The sequence below is a fragment of the Myotis davidii genome, unplaced genomic scaffold (genome assembly GCF_000327345.1).
Source record: "Myotis davidii unplaced genomic scaffold, ASM32734v1 scaffold73, whole genome shotgun sequence".
Lineage (NCBI taxonomy): Eukaryota > Metazoa > Chordata > Mammalia > Chiroptera > Vespertilionidae > Myotis > Myotis davidii.
In genome coordinates this window covers 5,183,676-5,203,252 of record NW_006286675.1, presented here as the reverse complement: position 1 = coordinate 5,203,252, position 19,577 = coordinate 5,183,676, and the positions used below count along the sequence as shown (strand labels likewise).

General features: G+C 48.1%; 1 protein-coding gene across 1 annotated transcript in view; it reads left to right on the top strand.

Moving 5' to 3' along the window:
* Nucleotides 1-4,267: 4,267 nt before the first annotated feature.
* Nucleotides 4,268-19,577, top strand: part of EFCAB12 (EF-hand calcium binding domain 12) — an 18,852-nt gene continuing 3,542 nt past the window's right edge. Inside the window, 7 exon segments of the mRNA XM_015560345.1 lie at nt 4,268-4,367; nt 4,901-5,406; nt 6,648-6,833; nt 8,769-8,925; nt 12,233-12,429; nt 14,397-14,610; nt 17,744-18,024. Coding sequence (XP_015415831.1) covers nt 4,268-4,367; nt 4,901-5,406; nt 6,648-6,833; nt 8,769-8,925; nt 12,233-12,429; nt 14,397-14,610; nt 17,744-18,024 — 1,641 coding nt within the window.

Below are 19,577 nucleotides of genomic sequence, written 5' to 3'. Positions count from 1 at the left end.
TTGCCTTGGTTTGGCACATATGGGAGGCAACCGATCAATAGTGTGTCTCTCTCATTTTAATGTTTCTCTCCCCTCCCCCCCATATTTAAAAAAAAATTAAAAAAAGAAAGAAGAAGAGAGTCTGGGTGTAAGCTTGAAAGACACCAACTTTTAAAGGGTGGATAGGAAAAGAGGGGCCCAAGAACAAGTGGCCAGAGACATAGGATGAAATTTAGGAAGAGATTTGAATCAGATCCAAAGGAAAAAGGGAGACTTTTTAAAAGTTGAATTGTTTCCAGACACCTGAGGGGCTGGCTATCCCAGAAAAAGAGTGAACAACTGAGGCATCAGTGGGGAGGACTAGGCTCAAAGGGTAGAAATTCCAGGGAAACAAATTCTGGGTCAATATAAGGAAGTCTTTTCTAGCAGGCTTTGGGAATTAGGCATTCCCAAAGTTAAGCAGGGAACTCCCTGTCACTGGAAGTATACAGAGGCAAAGTATGCCAGGGGATTATAGAAAGAGTTTCTTGCCCAGCCAGTGTGGCTAAGAAGTTGAGCATAAACCTATGAACTAGGTCATGGTTCGATTCCCGGTCAGGGCACCTGCCTGGGTTGTGGGCCACACCCCCTACTGGGGATGTTCCTGCAACCAAGGTATGTGCCCTTGACCGGAATCGAACCTGGGACCCTTCAGTTTGCAGGCCGACGCTCTATCCACTGAGCCAAACCGGTCAGGGCAATAAAAATATTATTTTTAAGAAAAAAGAGTTCCCTGACTTGGGTAGAAAATGGGACTGATTAGCCTCTGAGAACTTTCCTCCTCAGTCTTTTGGGAACATTTTCACAGTGTCTACATACAACTACATAGTGACCTATCTCTCTATAATAAAAGCGTAATATGCTAATTAGACTGTATGTCCTTCCGGACAACCTTCCAGATGAAGCCAGAGCTGCAAGGGAAGCCCGGGACCCAGGTGCCTGCCGGCAGCTGGAGGAAAGCCTGTGCCGGCAGCCAGGGGAAGGAAGGCCTACTCTTGCATGACTTTCATGCATCAGGCCTCTAGTATATATATAAAAGACTAAGTGACCATTATGACCGATTGACCCAAACAACTGTTCGACCAGTCGATATGATGCACACTGACCACCAGGGGGCAGACGCTCAACACAGGAGGTGCCCCCTGGTAGTCAGTGCACTCCCACAGCCAACCTCCCACAGCCCCTTCCTTCCTGCCCCACCTCCCCCTCACTGGTCAACCTCCCGCGGCCCTCCCCCTGCTGGCCAGCGCCCCCATAGCCCTGATTGGGAGGCTGGCCAACTTCCTGCAGTCCCTAACCCTGCTGGCCAACCCCCCCCATAGGCCCTGATATGAGGGCCAGCCAACCTCCCAGGGTCCCTCCTGCGGGCAGCCGGCCCCCCAATAGGCCTTGATCACCGGCCAGGCTGAGGGACCTCACCCATGCATGAATTCTTGCACTGGGCCTCTAGTTTTATTATAAGAGCCCTCCTCACTTTCTTACCAATGGACAGAGGACCTCAAAGATCACTAGAATGTAAGCTCTATGGTGTGGTAAGAGGGTGGTAGGAGTAACTTTGGGTGGGGATGACTTGGGCTGAGAACTATATGCTGAGAAGGACTCATCCCTGTGGGAAACTTAGGGAATTCTATGCTCTTCAGAAGGCACAGCAAATGCCAAAACTAAGAACAAAGACAGAGCTAGGAAAATTGAACAAATACGAAGAAGGCCAGTATAGCTGGACCAAGTAATCAAGGGAGAAGGGAGTGGGAGGAGACGAGGAAGGAGAGGGGAGCAGGACCAGCAAGGCCAGTTTTATGGGACATTGTTAGAAGGGAGGTGTTTATTCTAAGAGGGCTGAAAAGCTGTTACTAAAGCCACTGGAGGGTTTCAGATGGGGGAGTAACTCTTCTGTTGTAGACCATAGATTTGGGGGTCTAGGAAGGGCACAAGTGGAAGTAGCGAGAGCAGTGAGGAGCATATTTTAAATGTGTCCCCATGGTCTGTAAGCTAAAGTTTAAACCCTTTTGCCTGGCATTAGAGATGACTCCAACTTTATTCTCATTAACCTCCTCCTTCACACACAATGTGCTTCCAACTTGTGAAAATGTTGAATAATCCTGAAATCCCCAAATCCCACCCCACCCCCTGCAATGTTGCCCACATCTGTCCCTCCACCCCTTAAAACCAGACTCATTCTCGAAGGTGCATGTCTGTCCCCCCTCCATGATGGGTCTCTCCCTCTGTGCTTCTCCCCTGGCTTGAGAGTATCTCATTATCCCTCTGGCTACCCTACCTTGTTCTGTGCCAGTGTACTGTAGTTGGGCACCCAGCCTTGTTTGGATCTGCACCAGGCCAGTGCCATGCTGTGGGTGATTCTCAGTAAAAGCTGCTTTAATGAATGACTAAATTCTCAGTAGTACTCAGCATCTTGTCCTCAAATAAATGATAAGTGGGTTGTTGAGAAGCACTCATTTATGTCCACATTGATGTGCACTCATTGTTTTCTGACTACAAAAGGAACACATGGGCATGTAAAGAGACTTTAACAAATGTGTTGCATGTTCATTTTGTGTCAGACTGGACACTGGGAACACATGGGAACTAAGACACAGTCACTGAGAAACTCACAGGCTGTTGGGAAGGAAAAACTCAGAACGCATCTTTATCCAGAAAAAAAATGGTCAGTGCAATGATGGGGCTAAGCACGGGGCTGTGGCAAACTAGAGGGGACACGAGGAAGGGATTGGAAAGGCTTCAGGGGATGACGATGCCTTAGCTGACTCTGGAAGGATCAGTACAAAACAATCAAGTGAAACAGGGACAGGAGAATAGCATTCCAGAGGGAGGAAACAGCATGGTTTTGGGGGGAGTAGGAAAGGGTACCTGAAGAACCACAGTCAGATACAGTTTGAATATAAATACATGGTGAGGCAGAAGGAACAAGTGAAGGAGAAATTAGGCTGGTAGGGCTGGGTTGGGCTGGGTTGAACAGGTGGGGTCAGGTTTAAAAGATTGAACGTTATTCTGGAAGCTAGTTGGCAGTAATGGAAGGGCTGTAAGCAGAAGAGTTTTGGTTTTAGAAGAAAAATTATAGTGACAATGTTTTTAATAATGCTATATCTTTTCTGAATTTAAGAACACTCCCATATGCATTTGGTCTTCAAAACAGCTTTGTGAGGTACCTAGAGCAGAGTTTATATCATTTTAGGCATAAAAAAAAATGGAAACTTGGCAGAAATCAGTGACCGCCTTGGGATAATGGCTACGAGCACAGCTCTGGGGCCAGGCAAACCAGAGTTCATGTCCTAGCTCTGCTACTTATCATCTGTGTGACCTTGGGCCTCTCTGGGCCTTAGTGTCCTTATCTGTAAAATGAGTATAGAACCAACCTGTTAGTCTGTCCATTTGTCATTCACTCATTCACCAAATACTTACTGAGCTCCCACTTGGCCCTGTGGAGGTGCTGGGGCTTGAGAGGTGAGGGAGCAAGAAAGATGAGGTCCTGGTTCACAATCTATTAAAACAACAACGACATCAACCAGTTGGACCAGGAGTTTCAAACACAAAGGTCTGCCTGAACAAGACACATGAAAAAGAATTGATCTGCGTGTGAGACAACAGGGAATGGTGGAGACCATGGCAAGCTGGAGAGGGCATGCCCCGGCCTAAAGTAACTCAAATCGGAAAATGTTAAAGAATGCCAAATAAAAGAAGGCCCCAAGTTCATTAAGCATGAGGGCTGCCAGTGCAACCCTTCATTTACATACTTGTGATAAGTGGTCAAGTATGGGTTGTGTTATGCAGAGATAACATGAGGATATACGAGAGCCTGGGAGCCCGAGAGGTAACATTTGGTCTGAGATCTGGAGGATGGAGGAGGAGTGAAGAGGGGATGGATGGGGGAAGGAGAATTCCTGCCCGAGGGAACAGCATGTGCAAAACCCTTGGGCACAAAGAGGCTTAGATCATTCAGGGATCATTCATAGGAGCCAAGGTTTCTGGGACATAGTAAGGAAAGCTGAGCAAGTAATGAGTCAGGAAAGGCTGGCAGAGAAGGGTCATGGGACCTTACTTTGGAAAGTCGTGGAAAGGTATCAAAATGGCCGAAGGGTGAGTACATAAAAAAATAACAGCACGCTACTTTGAACAAAGCAACTCCAAAATGGACTGATTCCAAACATCTCCACCACTCAGTAAGTAGGTATCATCCCCAGTTTACACACGAAGAAATTGAGACACAGAGAAGCTAAGGAACTTGCCCAAGATCATGCTGTCAGAAGTGGCAGGGCCAGGGCCCAGACCAGAGCATTCTGGCTTCAAGGCCGCTGCTCTTAACAGCACTATGCGGCTTTGGATGACCAGAGCAGGTAAGAATGGCATTTGAAAAAGATCATTCTGATTGCCCATTAGGAGTACTGGGTAGGGGAGTAAGAGTAGAATCTGAGCCCTAGCCGGTTTGGTTCAATGGATAGAACATCGGCCTGTGGACCAAAGGGTCCCAGGTTTGATTCCAGTCAAGGGCACTTACCTTGGTTGCAGGCCCCCCGCGCCATCCCTCTCCCCGCCCGGGGTCTGGTTGGGGATCCTGCAGGAAGCAGCCAATCAATGTGTTTCTCTCATATCGATGTTTCTCTCTGTCTTTCCCTCTCTCTTCCACTCGCCCTAAAAATAAAAGGAAAATATCCTTGGGTGAGGATCAACAACAACAACAAAAAAAGAGTAGAATCTGATGAGACAAATAAGAGAAAGCTCACAAAGCCCTTAGCATAGTGCCTGCGTTGGGAGTCACAGGTAATTGTCTTCATCATCATAGGAAGATGATGATAAAGCTGGGCATGGAAACCAGGTGCCCCGGGGCCCAGCCTGGTGCTAAAGAGTTTTCCCTTCCTGACTCCTTTAGTCCTCTTCCCGAAAGAAACTCATGTTTTCACGATCTTCCCCCAAGGATTCTGCCAGTCTCAGACCTCGGCTAGTGATGAAGATGCCAGCAGGGGTCCCGTCTTCAACCCTGAACTGGTCATTGCCCACTGCTTCAAGCAGTTCAAGCAGAAGGACTTCCACCTGCCTCGAAGCCGCCGGCGGATCATCATCTTGCCTCGAAAGGAAGATGCAACCTCCGTCGTTGTCGTCAATCCAACACCACAGCCCCAGGCTCCCTCACAAATCATCCCCAGCTTCAAAGCCCTGGAAGCCAGGGACGTCCAAGAGCCCCAGGAGGATGTGAGAACCTGGATGAGCCAGAGGTTGAAATTTCGGCAGGAACTAGAGTCATGTGTCAACATAGACAAGTGGCTGCAGAACAAGTCCAGCCTCACGCCTTCAGAGGCCAAGATCTTACGCATGACCCACAAGGAGCATCCTGTGGCCCCGCTGATGACCCACTTGATCCCTCCCAGCCCCACCAAGGTGAGCAGCCCCATTTGCCAGATGAGGGGATGAGGGGCAGGATGGGGATCATTCACCCCGTTTCACAGAGCAGCAAACAGAAGTCCTTAAACAGAGGTGCATTAGTTATCTATTGCTGGGTAGTAAATACCCCAACATGACTTAAAGCAGGAAGGGCTTTATTTTCTCACTCTTTCTGCAAGTCAGGAATCTGGGAGGAGCTTAGCTTGGTGGCTCTCCCTCAGAGTCTTTTCATCTCAAGATGCTGGTGGGGGCCACAAACGTCTGAAGCTTGACTAGGGTGGGAGGATTCGCATCGAAGCAGTTTGCTCACATGGCTGTTGGCAGGACACCTCATTTCCTAGCCGCATGGACCTCTCCATAGGGCTGCCTGAGTGTCCTCACCACATGGCAGCGGTGAATGGTCCAAGAGAAAACGAGGAGGAGGGCGCAGTGCCTTCTAGAACCTGTCTCAAGAGGTCTCAGTTTCAGCAGCTTCGCACTGTTACCTCTCTGTTTGTCAGAAGCAAGTCACTAAGTATTGCCTCCACTGAGGGGAGGGGAATTAGTCTCCATCTCGAGGGGAGGAGAGTTGAAGGATTTGGGGCTATATTTAAAAACCACCCCAGGAGAGAGAATGACTTTACAGTTTGCTACAGGCCATGAATAGATGTGGGTCCCACCCCTCCTGGAGCACAGAGGAGCTGTAAGCTAGGGAACAGGGTGGCCCTTTGTAAACTGTCGGGTGCTGCAGCAAGGTAAGGCAGTGTAATTTCTAAATGTTCCCATACACCTGGAATTGGAGGAGGAGGAGGAGGAGGAGGATTTGGACAGGTAGAGAAAGAAGGAAAGGCATTGACTTAGGCAGAAGGCCCAGCTGGAGCAAAGGCCGGAGGTGGGAGATCTAGCTCCAAGCAGAAGCCCGTATTTTGGTGCACTGAGAGCCCGGTGGGATTGTAATACTGACAGGTCTGACCAGAGAGATGCGGATAAGAATAAAATCCTAGCTCTCATATTGTTCAAGCCTCTTGTTTCTGATGGGAAATTGAGGCCCAGCAAAGTAAAGTCTCCCAGGAGTTCTGTGGCAGAATGCAGTTGTCCTGCGGTTGCCTGAATTCAGTGATCTATGCACTTCATCTTGCTGTCTGTTCAGAGCTGCTCAGCCTCTCCCTCTCCCGCTTCTCCCTAACTCCGGGGATCATGTTTCATTGGCCTGTTTCCCCTGAACTCTCCCTTCTGTTCCACTCACTTTCCTCCTGCAGAAGAAAATCCTCCGACCATTCCACCAACCGATACCCCAGCTCCGACTGCCCAAGCCCTCTGCCCTGTTTGTCTTGTACTCCTACCTGCGCAGCCACAATATGAAGATCCTGGATATATTTGCCAGGGTGGAACAGAGCAATAATCAGGCGATCTCCAGGGAGCTGTTCATTATGGCTCTGAAGGTGGTGAGTACCTCCCGTGCTCCCTCTAGGCTGGCCTAAGTGGGGAGGGTGTCCATGCTGCCACCCCCGACCCTGGACCAAGTGAAAAGGAAACTCGGGGAACTCAAACTATCAGCCTTCTCACTTGTAAAGCCAAATGGGAAAATGCAGTTTAACCTGCAGCCACATCAAACCCCTAAAACCACCCCTGCACTGGTCTGACCTTGAAAGTTTGAGTGGAAAGTCTGCAGAACTGGCCCCATAATCAGCCAGCTGCCCATCCTTGCCCTGAATTGAGCACTGAGATTGCTGGGCCTTCAGTCCTGCCTCTAGAACCTTCTAGAGCTTTTCCAACTGTCACTGGCATATGAATCACATAGAATCACATAGTCTTATAAAAAAATGCAGCTTCTACTTGACCCAGTGATCCCACTTCTAGGACTATATCCCAAGAAACCGGAAACACTAATCAGAAAGGATATATGCACCCCTATGTTCATAGGAGGGGTTAGAGAGCAACCAAAGGACTTGTATGCATGTATATTAACATAACTAATGGACACAGACACTGGGGCGGTGGGGGCTTGCCTGGGGTGGGAATGGCTGGGGGGAGAGGGGTCAATTGTGGAAAAAGAAGACATATGTAAAACTTTAGACAATAAAAAAAAATTACTAAAAGAAAAAAAAAAGCAGCTTCTGACTCAGTATCTCTGTGCAGTTCCCAGTGATACCCTTGGTACTGGACCACAATTTCACTGGCTATTCCAAATGTAAATTAATTATTAATAAAATGAAAAGTCCAGTTCCTCAGTCACACCAGCTACATTTTGAGTTCTCAATAGTCGCATGTGGTAAGCAGTTCCTCTACTGCAACACACAGATTGAGATCATTTCCATCCTTATAGAAGGTTCTGTTGGGTGTGCAGGGGCCTGCTGACTATGGCCCTGGAGTCAAATCCAGCCTGCTCCCTTTGTAAATAAGTGCTACTGGAACACAGCCACTCTCGGTCATCTATGGATTGTCAAGGCTGCTCTCATGCTATGACGGCAGAGTTGAGTGCTTATGACAGAGACCATATGGCTCATGGAGCCTAAATATTTACTATCTGGCACTCTACAGAAAAAGTTTGCTGAATTAAGTTTTTATATACTTCAAATACAAGGTTCCTTATAAAATAATTCTAGAAAGCTGATGCCACACCTTTTATGATTTTAAATCATCCCAGTTTTCACATCATCATTTTATGACATGTACTTATCTGAACATTTCAAAGCATTGAAAACAACAAAAAGATAAATTGTTTTTCATCATAACCAAGATGACAAAACATTAAATCTTTTCATACTTGGAGAGTTCTGATCTGCTTTATAAAAAGCTCAGTAACAATGACTGCTATCTAAAGAAGCTGAAGAACACAATTATATTCCTTTTAAAATGTTTCTTCTTGAATATTTGTTAGGCTGGCAAGCACTGTGCTCCTGCAAAGTTGCTCATTCCTTAAAAGAGTGATATGTATCGTATTTTTGATCCTATTTACCCTCAGTGAAGGGAGGCTTATGTGTCCCTCATGGGCAAGAATGATAGACATGTGAAATCCTCCTTCAAATCTATCATAGGAAAGCTGGCATTGGGATTGGTAAGAAGTCATCTGGGAGCCCAGAGTAAGATGTAACAGATTCTGCAAAGATGATGGTGTATCTGGACTGGGTTTTGAAGAAGGGAAAGAAGTTTTTCAGGCTTTGAAAGGGAGGCATTTGAGTAATGGGAAGGGTGAGAAATTGAGGGGTGTGTTTGCAGCCAGGAAAGGGCTCTGAGCTCTTGGCAGGGACCTTGGAGCTGGGAATGGCTGTAGATAAAACCAGACTAAAAGGTGGGGCCAGGCTGACAAGGCCTTGGCCATTCTGATAGGATATTTGGATCGGAGCCTGTCCATTTTGGGGCTTCTCTTCTCTCTTCAGCTTGAAGTCCCTCTGGGAAACCAGGAGATAGAGGATATTGTGATCTATCTCAGCTCTCTGGGGAAGCACAACAACATCACCATGGATAGCCTGAGCAACACCTACAAGCAGTGGTCCTTGGCTCAGCAGAAAAGCATGCTGAGAACTACAAAGGATTGTAGGTATCCACCCCCACCCCCGTGACTTCACTTCCCCAATCTTGGAGCAAGCATGGTAGAGGCAGCCTTGGCTCACTTCCCGAGTGTGTTCTCCAACTTTGGCTTACTGTAGGTAGGCCAAGCCTCTGGCATGTCCAGGCCCAGAGGTCAAACAAGTAGATATTTTCTGGAGTACCAAGCTACCTTGTCCATTAAAAGCTGGATGAGGCCCAGTCCTTATCCTTAAGGGATGGTTCTCAAAGGGTGGTTTCAGCCCACCAAAGCCCATTTGATAGGCTGAGAACCCAATGCCAAGCCTTTCTGTTTGTATGTGGGTCCAAGGCCTTCTTACTACTATTCCCCACCTTATTGATAAAAAACTAACTAAATTCAGAAACCAGAATTAGCACATGTTCAGAGTCTACTTTGGTATTCTACTATCTGGACTGGGTTTTGAAGGAGGGATACGAGTTTTGCGCAGATTGTGCACAGCTCTGGTTCCATTTGCCAAGCCATGTGCTTCTAGAGCCACATCTGTGTAGACGCACAGAGGCAAGTTAGAAATGTACTTGCCATAGCTATGGATATGAATTTACAACACAAGGGTGCATCATGCTTCTTTATAGGTTAGTTATTATATAAAAATTTTTTTTGAACAGCTATAGATAATATTAAAGCCCTCCTTTAACAACCACCCACCATTCCAGAGCCCTCCCCAAATATAACCACATCTTTCTTTTTCTAAATGATTCAAATCTTGCTTTGCCCCCACCTTCCAGGTTGTCAGGAACTTAATTTCAGACATAGTTGAAGAGGAGAAGCTCCTCATCCTCCCCAAGGTCATGTAAGAACCCTAGTGGGGTAGTGGAAGGAGTTCCTTGCACAGGTGAAGATTTAGGCAGTGCCTCTGGAGTCCCCAGTCACACTGAGCTGGGTGTTCAGTGTCCTCGCTGGCTGGTTCTTTTGAGGACAGCAGGCAGCTCCTTAGAGCATCCATTCCTCTGTCCCCTGGAGTGTCACAGCACAGCATGCAGACTTCTGACCTCTAGTCTCAACAAGCTACTGGGAAGAGGCATCCTCACTGCCACCAACCTGAGTTCTCCCATAGTTGCCTCCTGGGTCTCACCACCCCACAGCAGTAATCTCTCACACCTTTCATGTCCAGCACACCATCAGGGTTGCCTTGAGTTGGGAGTGCTTTCCAACCCGTGCTCTCTTAGCCTTTTCAGTATAAATCACCAAAGCTAATTGTTTTCCATGTAGTTGGCTGCAAGTCATTGAGTGAATGACCCCAGTGTGCCATGATACATATTTGCAGCAAAGGTATTTGGGGCCTATTATTTACCAACTAGAAGCCCAGTGCATGAAATTCATGCACGTGGGGGGGGGGGCTCCCTCAGCCAGATCTGCACCCTCTTGCAGTCCCAGAGCCCTCGGGGGATGTCCGACTGATGGCTTAGGCCCAATCCGTCAGTTGGATATTCTTAGCGCTGCCGTGGAGGCGGGGGAGGCTCCCCCCATCGCCGCTGTGCTCGCCAGCCGTGAGCCTGGCTTCTGGCTGAGCGATGCTCCCCATGGGAGCGCACTGACCACCAGGGGACGGTTTCTGTGTTAAGCAGCTCCCCGTGGGAGCGCACTGACCACCAGGGGGCGGTTTCTGTGTTAAGCAGGATCCGGCCAAAACCAGTTCTCCAACATCCCCCAAGGGGTCCCAGACTGCAAGAGGGTGCAGGCTAGGCTGAGGGACCCCCACAGGTGCACGATCAGGGCCGGGGAGTGATGTGGGAGGTTGGTCAGCCAGGGAGGGACTGCAGGAGGGCTCCAGGGCATGTCCAGCCTATTTCGCTCAGTCCCAATTGGCTAGACCCCAGCAGCAAGCTAGCCTACTAGTTGGAATGTTTGCCCCCTGGTGGTCAGTGCACATCATAGCGACTGGTCAACTGCCCCCGGTGGTCAGTGCAAGTGGTTGAGCAGCCTTAGGATATCATTAGCATATTATGCTTTGATCGGTTGGACAGATGATCGGATGAGCAGACACTTAGCATATTAGACTTTTATTATATAGCATAAGTAGATGAAGCCAAGCAACAGATATTTGCTTAAATGGTGCTATCACAGTTGTCATAGCTGAGTTCTTTTTCTCTGGAGAGCTGCAGTAAGTAGGGTGAGCAGACTTGGGAGTCTCTTGCTTTGCCTAAAGGGGCAGCAGGGGCAAGAGTCTGGGTCCTTGGCTCACAAGAGAGAAGGTGATAGCATTTGGGGGCACCCTCTGTAAGCTGGGTAGCTTTACCTACAGCATTAGCTCAATTTATCTTTTAAGTCTCTGGACGACAGGGCTACTATTCATGCTTTTCAAGGAAGAAGCTAAAGCTCAGAGAGGTTGACCACGTGTCCACATTTTTCAAATCAGAAGGTGGTAGGGCCTGGATTTCAGCCAGGGACGATGCAGGCCTGAACCAGGGCAGGGGCAATAGTATGTTCTCATTCATTTAGATCTTCGTTGAACACCTACTATGTGCTAGAGCTAGACTCTTCTAGGAACTAGGGAGATAGCAGTGAAAAAGCCAATGCCCCTGCTTTCAATGAGTTTCCATGTAAAGGTTAACCAAGATGACGTTCAGTAGTGATTAATGCTTTGAAGACAATAGGATAGTGTGTGTGTGTGTGTGTGTGTGTGTGTGTGTATGGGGGGGTCAGGGAGGGCCTTTCTGAAAAGCTGACACTTGAGTGACTGACTGACGAGGAGCCAGCCTGGGGAAGGGCATCCTGAACAGATGCAACTGCAAAGGCAAAGCCCTGAGACAGGAAAATCTTCAGGGGACAGAGAGAAATGGGGGGGGGGGGGGGGGGGGGGGGAGGGGGGGGGGAGATGGGTGGAGTGAGTGAGGAGTGGACAGTAGGAGATGGGCCAAGTGGACGAGGTAGATGGTTGGCTGAGGCCAAATCCTGCAAGGCCTTGCCGACCAAGGAGAGGATTCTGGGTTTTAGTGTAAGTGCTGTGTAAAGACAGGAGCGAGTTCTAAGCAGGGGAATGAAGGGATGTGATTTATATCTTTTAAAGGTCCTATTTGCTGTTTGGTGAAAACAGGATGCTAGAGAATAAGAACCGAAACAGGAAGGCTGAGGCCGTGGTACAGGTGAGGGAGGCGGCCATAGTGGAGATGGAGAGAAGGGGCTCCTTCAAGGTGTATCTCAGATGGCACTGACTGGACACATGGAGTATGAGCAGAGGGATGTCCTGGTGCTTGCGTGGTGACACTGGTTAACTGCTTGATGGATTCCATGGCTGGGCACCCTCTCAGTCCCCCCTTCATCTCTTCTCTCCAGCCTATTTTAGGTCTTCCAAGCACAAAGCTTTGTCTCGGCAGCTGTCCAAGAAGCAGGTGAATTTAGCTCCAAAGGCTCCCAAGATGGACCAGCTGGCTGTGCCTGTGGTTGACACTCAGATGGAGGCAAGGCCCTTGAGCCTGGAGGAGATGGAAGACATCGGCAAGCGGTACCGGCAGAGGAAGCGGCAGACCAAGGTACCCCAGCCAAAGTGGGAGGACGCGGGGCAAATCCCCTGCACCTGCACCCCCTTCTAGCTGCTGGGACTTGGGAGCAGATGCTTTACCTTTCTGTTCCCTCGTCTGGATAATAAGAACAATACCTACCTCACAAGATTTCCGTGAAAATGAAATGTGATAATGTTTCTGCAAGTGTCAGGTTCCCCTCCTCCCATTCTTTGTTGTTGTTAATCTCACCTGAGGATACTTTTTCCATTACTTTTCAGAGAGAGTGAAAGAGAGAGAGGTGGGAGGGAAGAGAGGAACATTGATGCGAGAGAGGCACACCAACTGCTTGTCTCCCCCATGTGCCCCGATGGGGGCAGGGAGAGAATCCGAAACCCAGTATGTGTCCTTGACAAGGAATCAAATCCAAGACCCTTTGATGCCCAGACTGGCACTCTAACCATTGAGACCACTGGCCAAGGCCTTTTTTTAGATAGATTCTTAAAGTTTTTTTTTTTATTGACTTCTGAGAGAGGGAGGGAGGAGAGGGAGCTAGAAACATCAATGATGAGAGCAAATCATCAGTCGGCTGCCTCCTGCATGCCCCCTACTGGGGACTGAGCCTGAAACCTGGGCATGTGCCCTGACCTGGAATTGAAAACACCACCTCCTGGTTCATGGGTCAACGCTGAAGCACTGAGCAACATCAGCCGGGCCCATTCTTCTTCTTCTTCTTCTTTTTTTTTAGATTTTTTAAATTGATTTTTAGAGAGAGAGAAATATTGATGTGAAAGTGGAACATCGATCATCTGCCTCCTGCAAACCCCTTAATGGGGATCAAGCCTGAAACCCGGGCATGTGCTCTGACCAGGAATCTAATCAGCAAGCCTTCAGTGCCTGGAATGATGCCCAACCAACTGAGCCACACTGGCCAGGGCCCCTCCTCCCATTCTTTAATTATGACTTTGCATCCTGAGACCAGGCCTGGGTGTTCATCACAGTGGGAACCCAAGAGCCTGGCATGGGGTGTGGCCCTGAGTAGGCACTCCAGATATACATGACCAGTAACGGAAGGAAGAATTGACTGCCAGAATTCATTCAGCCAATGAATATTCATTGAGTCTGGGATGTACCAGACACTCTTCTACGTGCTGCAGACAACAAAACAGCCCCTCAAGAAGCTGCCAGTCTAGAAAGTCTAGCCATGGAGGCAGACAATATTAATATAATACTACACATAGACACATATTTTAATGTCATTTATATAATAAAATGTTAGGTATTGGTAAATGCTATACCAACTAAGATCTGATTCAGTTGCATGACAAGAAAACCCAAAATGTTAGAGCGGGGAGTGGCAAACTTTCCTAGGGCCAGATAATAAATGTTTTAGGCTTCTTGGGCCCTATTGTCTCTGTCGCAACAAGTCAGCTCTGCCATTGGAGCACAAGAGCAGCCACAGACCTAAACAAATGAGTGCACCTGTGTTTCAATAAAACTTCATTTCTAAAAACAGGTGGTGGCCCAGATTTGGCCTGTAAGATGGACTTTACTGATTCTGGCTTTAGAAGTTTTCAAAAGACATTGATTTTTCTTTCCTTGTAAATAAATAAATAAGGCAGCCAAAAGTGGCTATACACTGCCCAGGCCTCTTCGACCTTGCTCTGCCTCCTTAACATGTGGCTTCTGCACATAATTTAATTCTCATGCAGCTAAACCCTTGTATGTAACGTTTCAATAGGACACATGTGGGGCATGTGCACTGTACCCTACCGTATATATGACACCAGCATGTGTGCACATCTGTATAATGGCCGCATGTGCTGACCACGTGTGATTTTTCTCCCCGGCCACTGACTTCAAAACCTGAACTTGGGTCCCATTCTTTGCCATTGCCCCTCTTGGTGACCTTGTGTAGAAACATAGACTGTCAGCCTTCAGGCCAGGAGGAAAGAGGCAAGGTGAAGGGAAGTGTGTGCCAACTGCTTTTCTCTTTGCAGCTCACAATCCCCTCCATCCAGTACACGGAGCAGTGCCGCCTGGTGCGCAGTGGGAATAAGCATTTTGACAATCACTGCCTCCCGTCCACCATCCCCGGGGAGATGGGCGAGCTCATCAATTTGTTCCGAAGGGACACCTTTCTGCTCTACCTGAAGTGCCAGAAGGTCTGTCAGTACTATGGCCTCCCGCTGTCGGAGGACATCCTCATAAAAGGTAAGGGCCTTCGTGGCTGGCCCCAGAAAGATGCCTCAGATGTTCACCTGAGGTCTGCCCCTCCCCAGCTGACATGCACCCAGTCAAGCTGCTGTAACTTGTGGCGGGGGCATTGCTGTTATAAGGAGTTTTAGAGCCTGTAGCTCCACAAGTTCTACAAGCCTGGAGGTCTGGGCTCCCCAGATGAGCTTGGGGAGCTGGCATTCTCGAGAACATGAGTTCCGAGCAAGGGAGCCCTGAGGTTGAGCATAAAGGAACAATCCCAGTTTCCAAGAGGGAGATTTGGCAGAAGTGACAATTGCTATGCCGTACTGGGTGTTTCCAACACCGCCTCCCTAGCCAGGCCCCCTGTGTGGTCCTTCTGCAGCACTGAGGTAGGAATGCCCCAGGCAGGAGTCAGGTTCTGCTGAGGTCCTCTGCTCCCTGCTCAGACAACAGGACTCAACTCCGAGACTTCCATACTGGTTCCACCCTGTGCTTGGGGAAGAACTGTGTTTTCATACATCCAAACAGACCTGAACCCTCCACGTCTCCGAGTAGACTGTGTGCTTCTGAGCAATATTTCCATGATAACCACAGAGCAATGCTGGCACCCCAAATTGATGATTTTGTAAATTTAACGGGCAGGTTCCTCTCTGTGCTTAAAAAACGTGAACAGCAAGTTGCGTGGGGCAGAGGTTTTCCCGTAGGAACTTTGCAGAAGCTGTGGCCATACTGGGATCTGGAAAATGACGTTTACTGAGAAAGGGCACACAGAGAGACTTACCCAAGAACAAGAGTTAATAGTCACACCCTGGCTGGGTAGCTCAGTTGGTTAGAGTGTCGTCCCCATACACCAAGGTCGTGGGTTTGTTCCCCAGTCAGGGCATATATAGGAGCCAATGAATGCATAAATAGGTGGAGCAGCAGATCCATCCATCTCTCTCTCTCTCTCTCTCTCTCTCTCTCTCTCTCTCTCTCTCTCTCTCTCCTCTCTCTCTCTCTCTCTATCTCTCTCTGTTCCTGTCAGCAGGCAAGAAGCAACTACTGATACTCTCCACTGCTGGCTTTTGCTAGCTCCCGGGTCTATGAGCTTCCCGTTGCCAGGATCTCACATTCATGGGTTCACAGGAGCATCTGTGGGTGGGCTTCCTCTTGCCTTTGATTGACCGAGATGGAAAAGACTCGAGTTCCATCTGTGACTAGAGCCGCTGTGGGGACACTGGGAAGAACGAAGGAAAGGAGGGGAAGAACAGCTCAGCCTGCTTTGCTCTTAGGTGGGATTTCTAGAATACTAGACGAAGGGTGCACAAGTCCCGCTGTCCTGGCCACTATCTGTTGGCTATCTTTATGGCAGGGGCCTGCTCTGCTACAGACAAAGAAGCGCAAGTACCGAGATGTCCGAGTCCATGTACTAGACTGGAATGTGGTGAGCTCAGACCCCAGGTCTCCCACTCGTGGGCCAGAATTCTAGAACACGGAGGCATTGGCCCTCTCCCCAGTGACTCTAGCTTCATTGTTTTTCTTCCCTCTTATTTTATACATATTTGCTCACTTAAATTTTTTTGAAAACATAAAAAATAAAAATCCCACTCCAGCCTGAGTGAACCACCATTAATATTTCAGTGATTGTCCTTTCACAACTTATTTTTCTTTTCCATTTACACAAAATTATTTCTGTAAATCATGAAAAATCTGAAAATTTTTATATTCTAAAAATCATGTATGTATTTTTAATGTATTTTAAAAACCCTATATACCTTTTTTTTGGTAAGAGAATATTTATTAGGTAAATTACAGAGGTAGAAAAAGTAATTCCTAGAAGAAACGGGCTTAGCAAGCAAGTTATAGAGGTAAAGGAAGGGCCCTTAGAGCTTGGCAGTGAGGAAGCTAATGGTAAGGTGACTGGGCCGGGCTGGGGAGAGGGAGGGGAAGGGAAGGGTGAGAGTATGCTCCCTGGAGGGAGAGCACCCTATATACCTTTTTAAAGTGTTGGTGCTACATATCCCTTTCCCTCTTCTTCTTTCTCACCTGCACATCCCTGCCCTCCCCACAAATAACCAACATTAATAACCAGGAGTGTAACCTTCCCCTCATTTTTCTAGTATTTGAGGTCTTTGGATTTTACCAACTTTTTTTTTTAATTATTGATTTTAGGGAGAGAAAAAGAGAGAGAGAGAGAGAGAGAGAGAGAGAGAGATCGATTTGTTGCTCCACTTATTTACGCATTCATTGGTTACTTCTTGTATGTGTCCTGACTGGGTATGGAACCAAAAACCTTGGCGTATCAGGATGACATTCTAAATAACTGAGCTACATACTGGGCCAGGGCCCCGGTGTTACCATCTTAGGACAAGCACTGCTCCATGGCTGCAGGAAGTTGGAGACCCTGGCCTAGTGTTTTTAATGTACTGCCCTTCTTCGAAAAGCCTCCCAAGGTTATCTGTGAGACTAACTAGGTAAGGAGAAAACTGGCATCAACTAGGTCTAAGTTAACCTAGTGAAGCCTCAGGTAAATTCTCCATACACACCTCTTCCTAGGACTCCTGACGAGAACACCCCTGTAGAGTGTGCAGCCTCATACTCTATCCTAATTACACCCCAGCCCCAGGGCCATTGCAAACCTGGTTATACACTCCCTTAACTCTAGTCCAGTTAGCAGTATTTTACCAACTCCATTTTCTGATCTTGCAGTAGTTACAGGCATACCTTGGAGATATTGCATGTTCCGTTCCAGACCACTATAACAGAAGCAAGTACCCCAATAAAACAAGTCATAATCTTTTTACTGGTAGAGGATTTTGCTTTCCATTTGTAAAAAAAAAAAAAAGTACCACCTGTTAAGTGAAATAAAGCCAAATGCAATAAAACCAGGTATGCCTATATATGTCACGTCATGGTTGGAAGGTAAGAGACCCTCTGCACTATTTTTACTATTTTTGCAATTTACTTTTAATCTATAAATCTGCAATTTACTTTTAATCTATAATTTAAAAGTTAAAAGTTAAACCATGTATATAAGAAAAATCTTCTTAAACAAAAATGTGACTTTATTATTTTTTTTAAAGACCCTTCTCTGCCCTCTGCCACAAAACCTCAGGTGTGTGGGGTGGGGTGTTGGGCTGACAGGCCATGTTTCTCTTGCTGCTCACAGCCCTGCTGTACCCAGGGGACAAGATCATTTTCCAGAAGGACGAGGTGCGCCCCATCCGGCAGCCAGGAGGCTACTACGTGGACCTCCTCCTCAGCCCAACTGCAGCCCTCCTCAAGTCCCTGGGCTTCAAAGAGTTTGTGGCTAAGAAGACCAACAAGCTGAGTGTCAGACGCCCCCCACTTCCCCTTTCCCTTTGCCTCCTGACTTGCTGCTGTCCATCAGCTACAGAAGCTGGGATGCTGACTTACTTGGGATGTCATATTGTACCAGTGTCTCTGTCCTAACCCTGCACGTCCAACCGAGTCACCAAGCCTAACTAGTCCCCAGTGTCCCCCCTGGCATATGTCTAAGGTCTACAGCCACCTCACCTCACTCCCACACAGCTACCATCCTGGCTGCATCCTGTGATCTCAAGCTCCCTGGAAAGATTAAAAAGAGAGCCTTCTTGGAGAATCAGGAGGCCCCTCACCAATTATGAGCCCAGTGTCATGAGTGCTGCAGAGCACAGCCGCTTCCCCTGCCCCACCTTCTCTGGCAGGAAGGGGCTTATAGCTCCTGGGAGGAGAAAAGAACTCTGCACTGGGTACTATGTCTGACTCTCAGGTTAACTTGGAGTCCTCTCTCAGAAAATACCCTTCTTGACCCCCCAGGAGTACACCCACACCTTCCTTCCCTCTCACGTTTGTATCTCCTAAACACTGAGTCCCCATGAGACTCACAACCAGGGAGCAATGGGCAGTGGCAGTTCATCCGGGCTAATGCCCTGAACCCGTCTCCAAGCCCTTGCTCTGACTGTCCAGTGAGCCAAAGCAGTCACTCGGAGGCTCTCTCCTGTTGCTTCTCAGATCCTAAGACCTTCCTTGTTTCCCTGTCTCCAGCTTTAATACATATACTCTCAAAAGAAAAGAAAAGACAAAGACAATCTCCTTCTTTGGAAGGAGGTGAAACTTGGCAGGTGATGAGCCAGCTACCAGGGTGACTGCAGACTGGAGGACAAGCAGAATCCTGCAGAGGGATGGGGCCAGCACGGGAGAAGGAGGGGACACCACGGGGGGGAGGGGCCTAGGACCTACCCATACTCTGGGTCTGTGCTAGCTGCCCACTGGGATGGTATGGACAGAAGGGCTGGGGTGGGATGCAGCAGAGCTGAGTGGCAATCAGACAAGCTTCGGATGAAATGGACAAAGTACTTCACTCTCTGAGCACCAGCATCTTCATCTGTAAAATGGGCACAATAGCTCCTACTATATACAATGAGGACAAGAGAAAAAAAATGCATGTAAACCTCTTAGCATGTTGTTTGGCAGATAGTTGGTACCCAAGCAATGACTGTTGTTGTCAGGATGTTCTCAAGTGCAAGAGTGGCCTGGGCCTGCAGGTGGGCCCTGTCCACACTCTGGTTGGGAAGAAGTAAGCATGAGCCAGGCAGGCGGTAGTGGCCTAGAAGGCCCTTTCTGATCCTGAACCGAGAACCTAGGAGGTGGGAGGGAACTTGAGAACAGGACTCTTGTCCATGCTTAGGTAGGCCACACCTATAAAGGATAAAGAAAGGTTACCGAGGGCAGGGATGGGCATTGGGTTCGTGTTGCTACTTAGACTGTACTGTGTAAGATTCTGAGGCCGAATGCAGGGTAGCTGGGAAAGAGAGCTGTGGTTGATTAGTGATGTCTGCCAGGCCCAAGGTTTGGAGCGTTGGTGTTTACCATCCTTATCTCCAAGGCTGGATTCAGCTGTGGCAGGGAAAGTGGAAGCTGGGGGCCCAGAAATGATTCAGATTATTGAGCAACTCTCATCACTAATCTTCATTCTGGGAAATTAGAAAACTTAGGTTTTG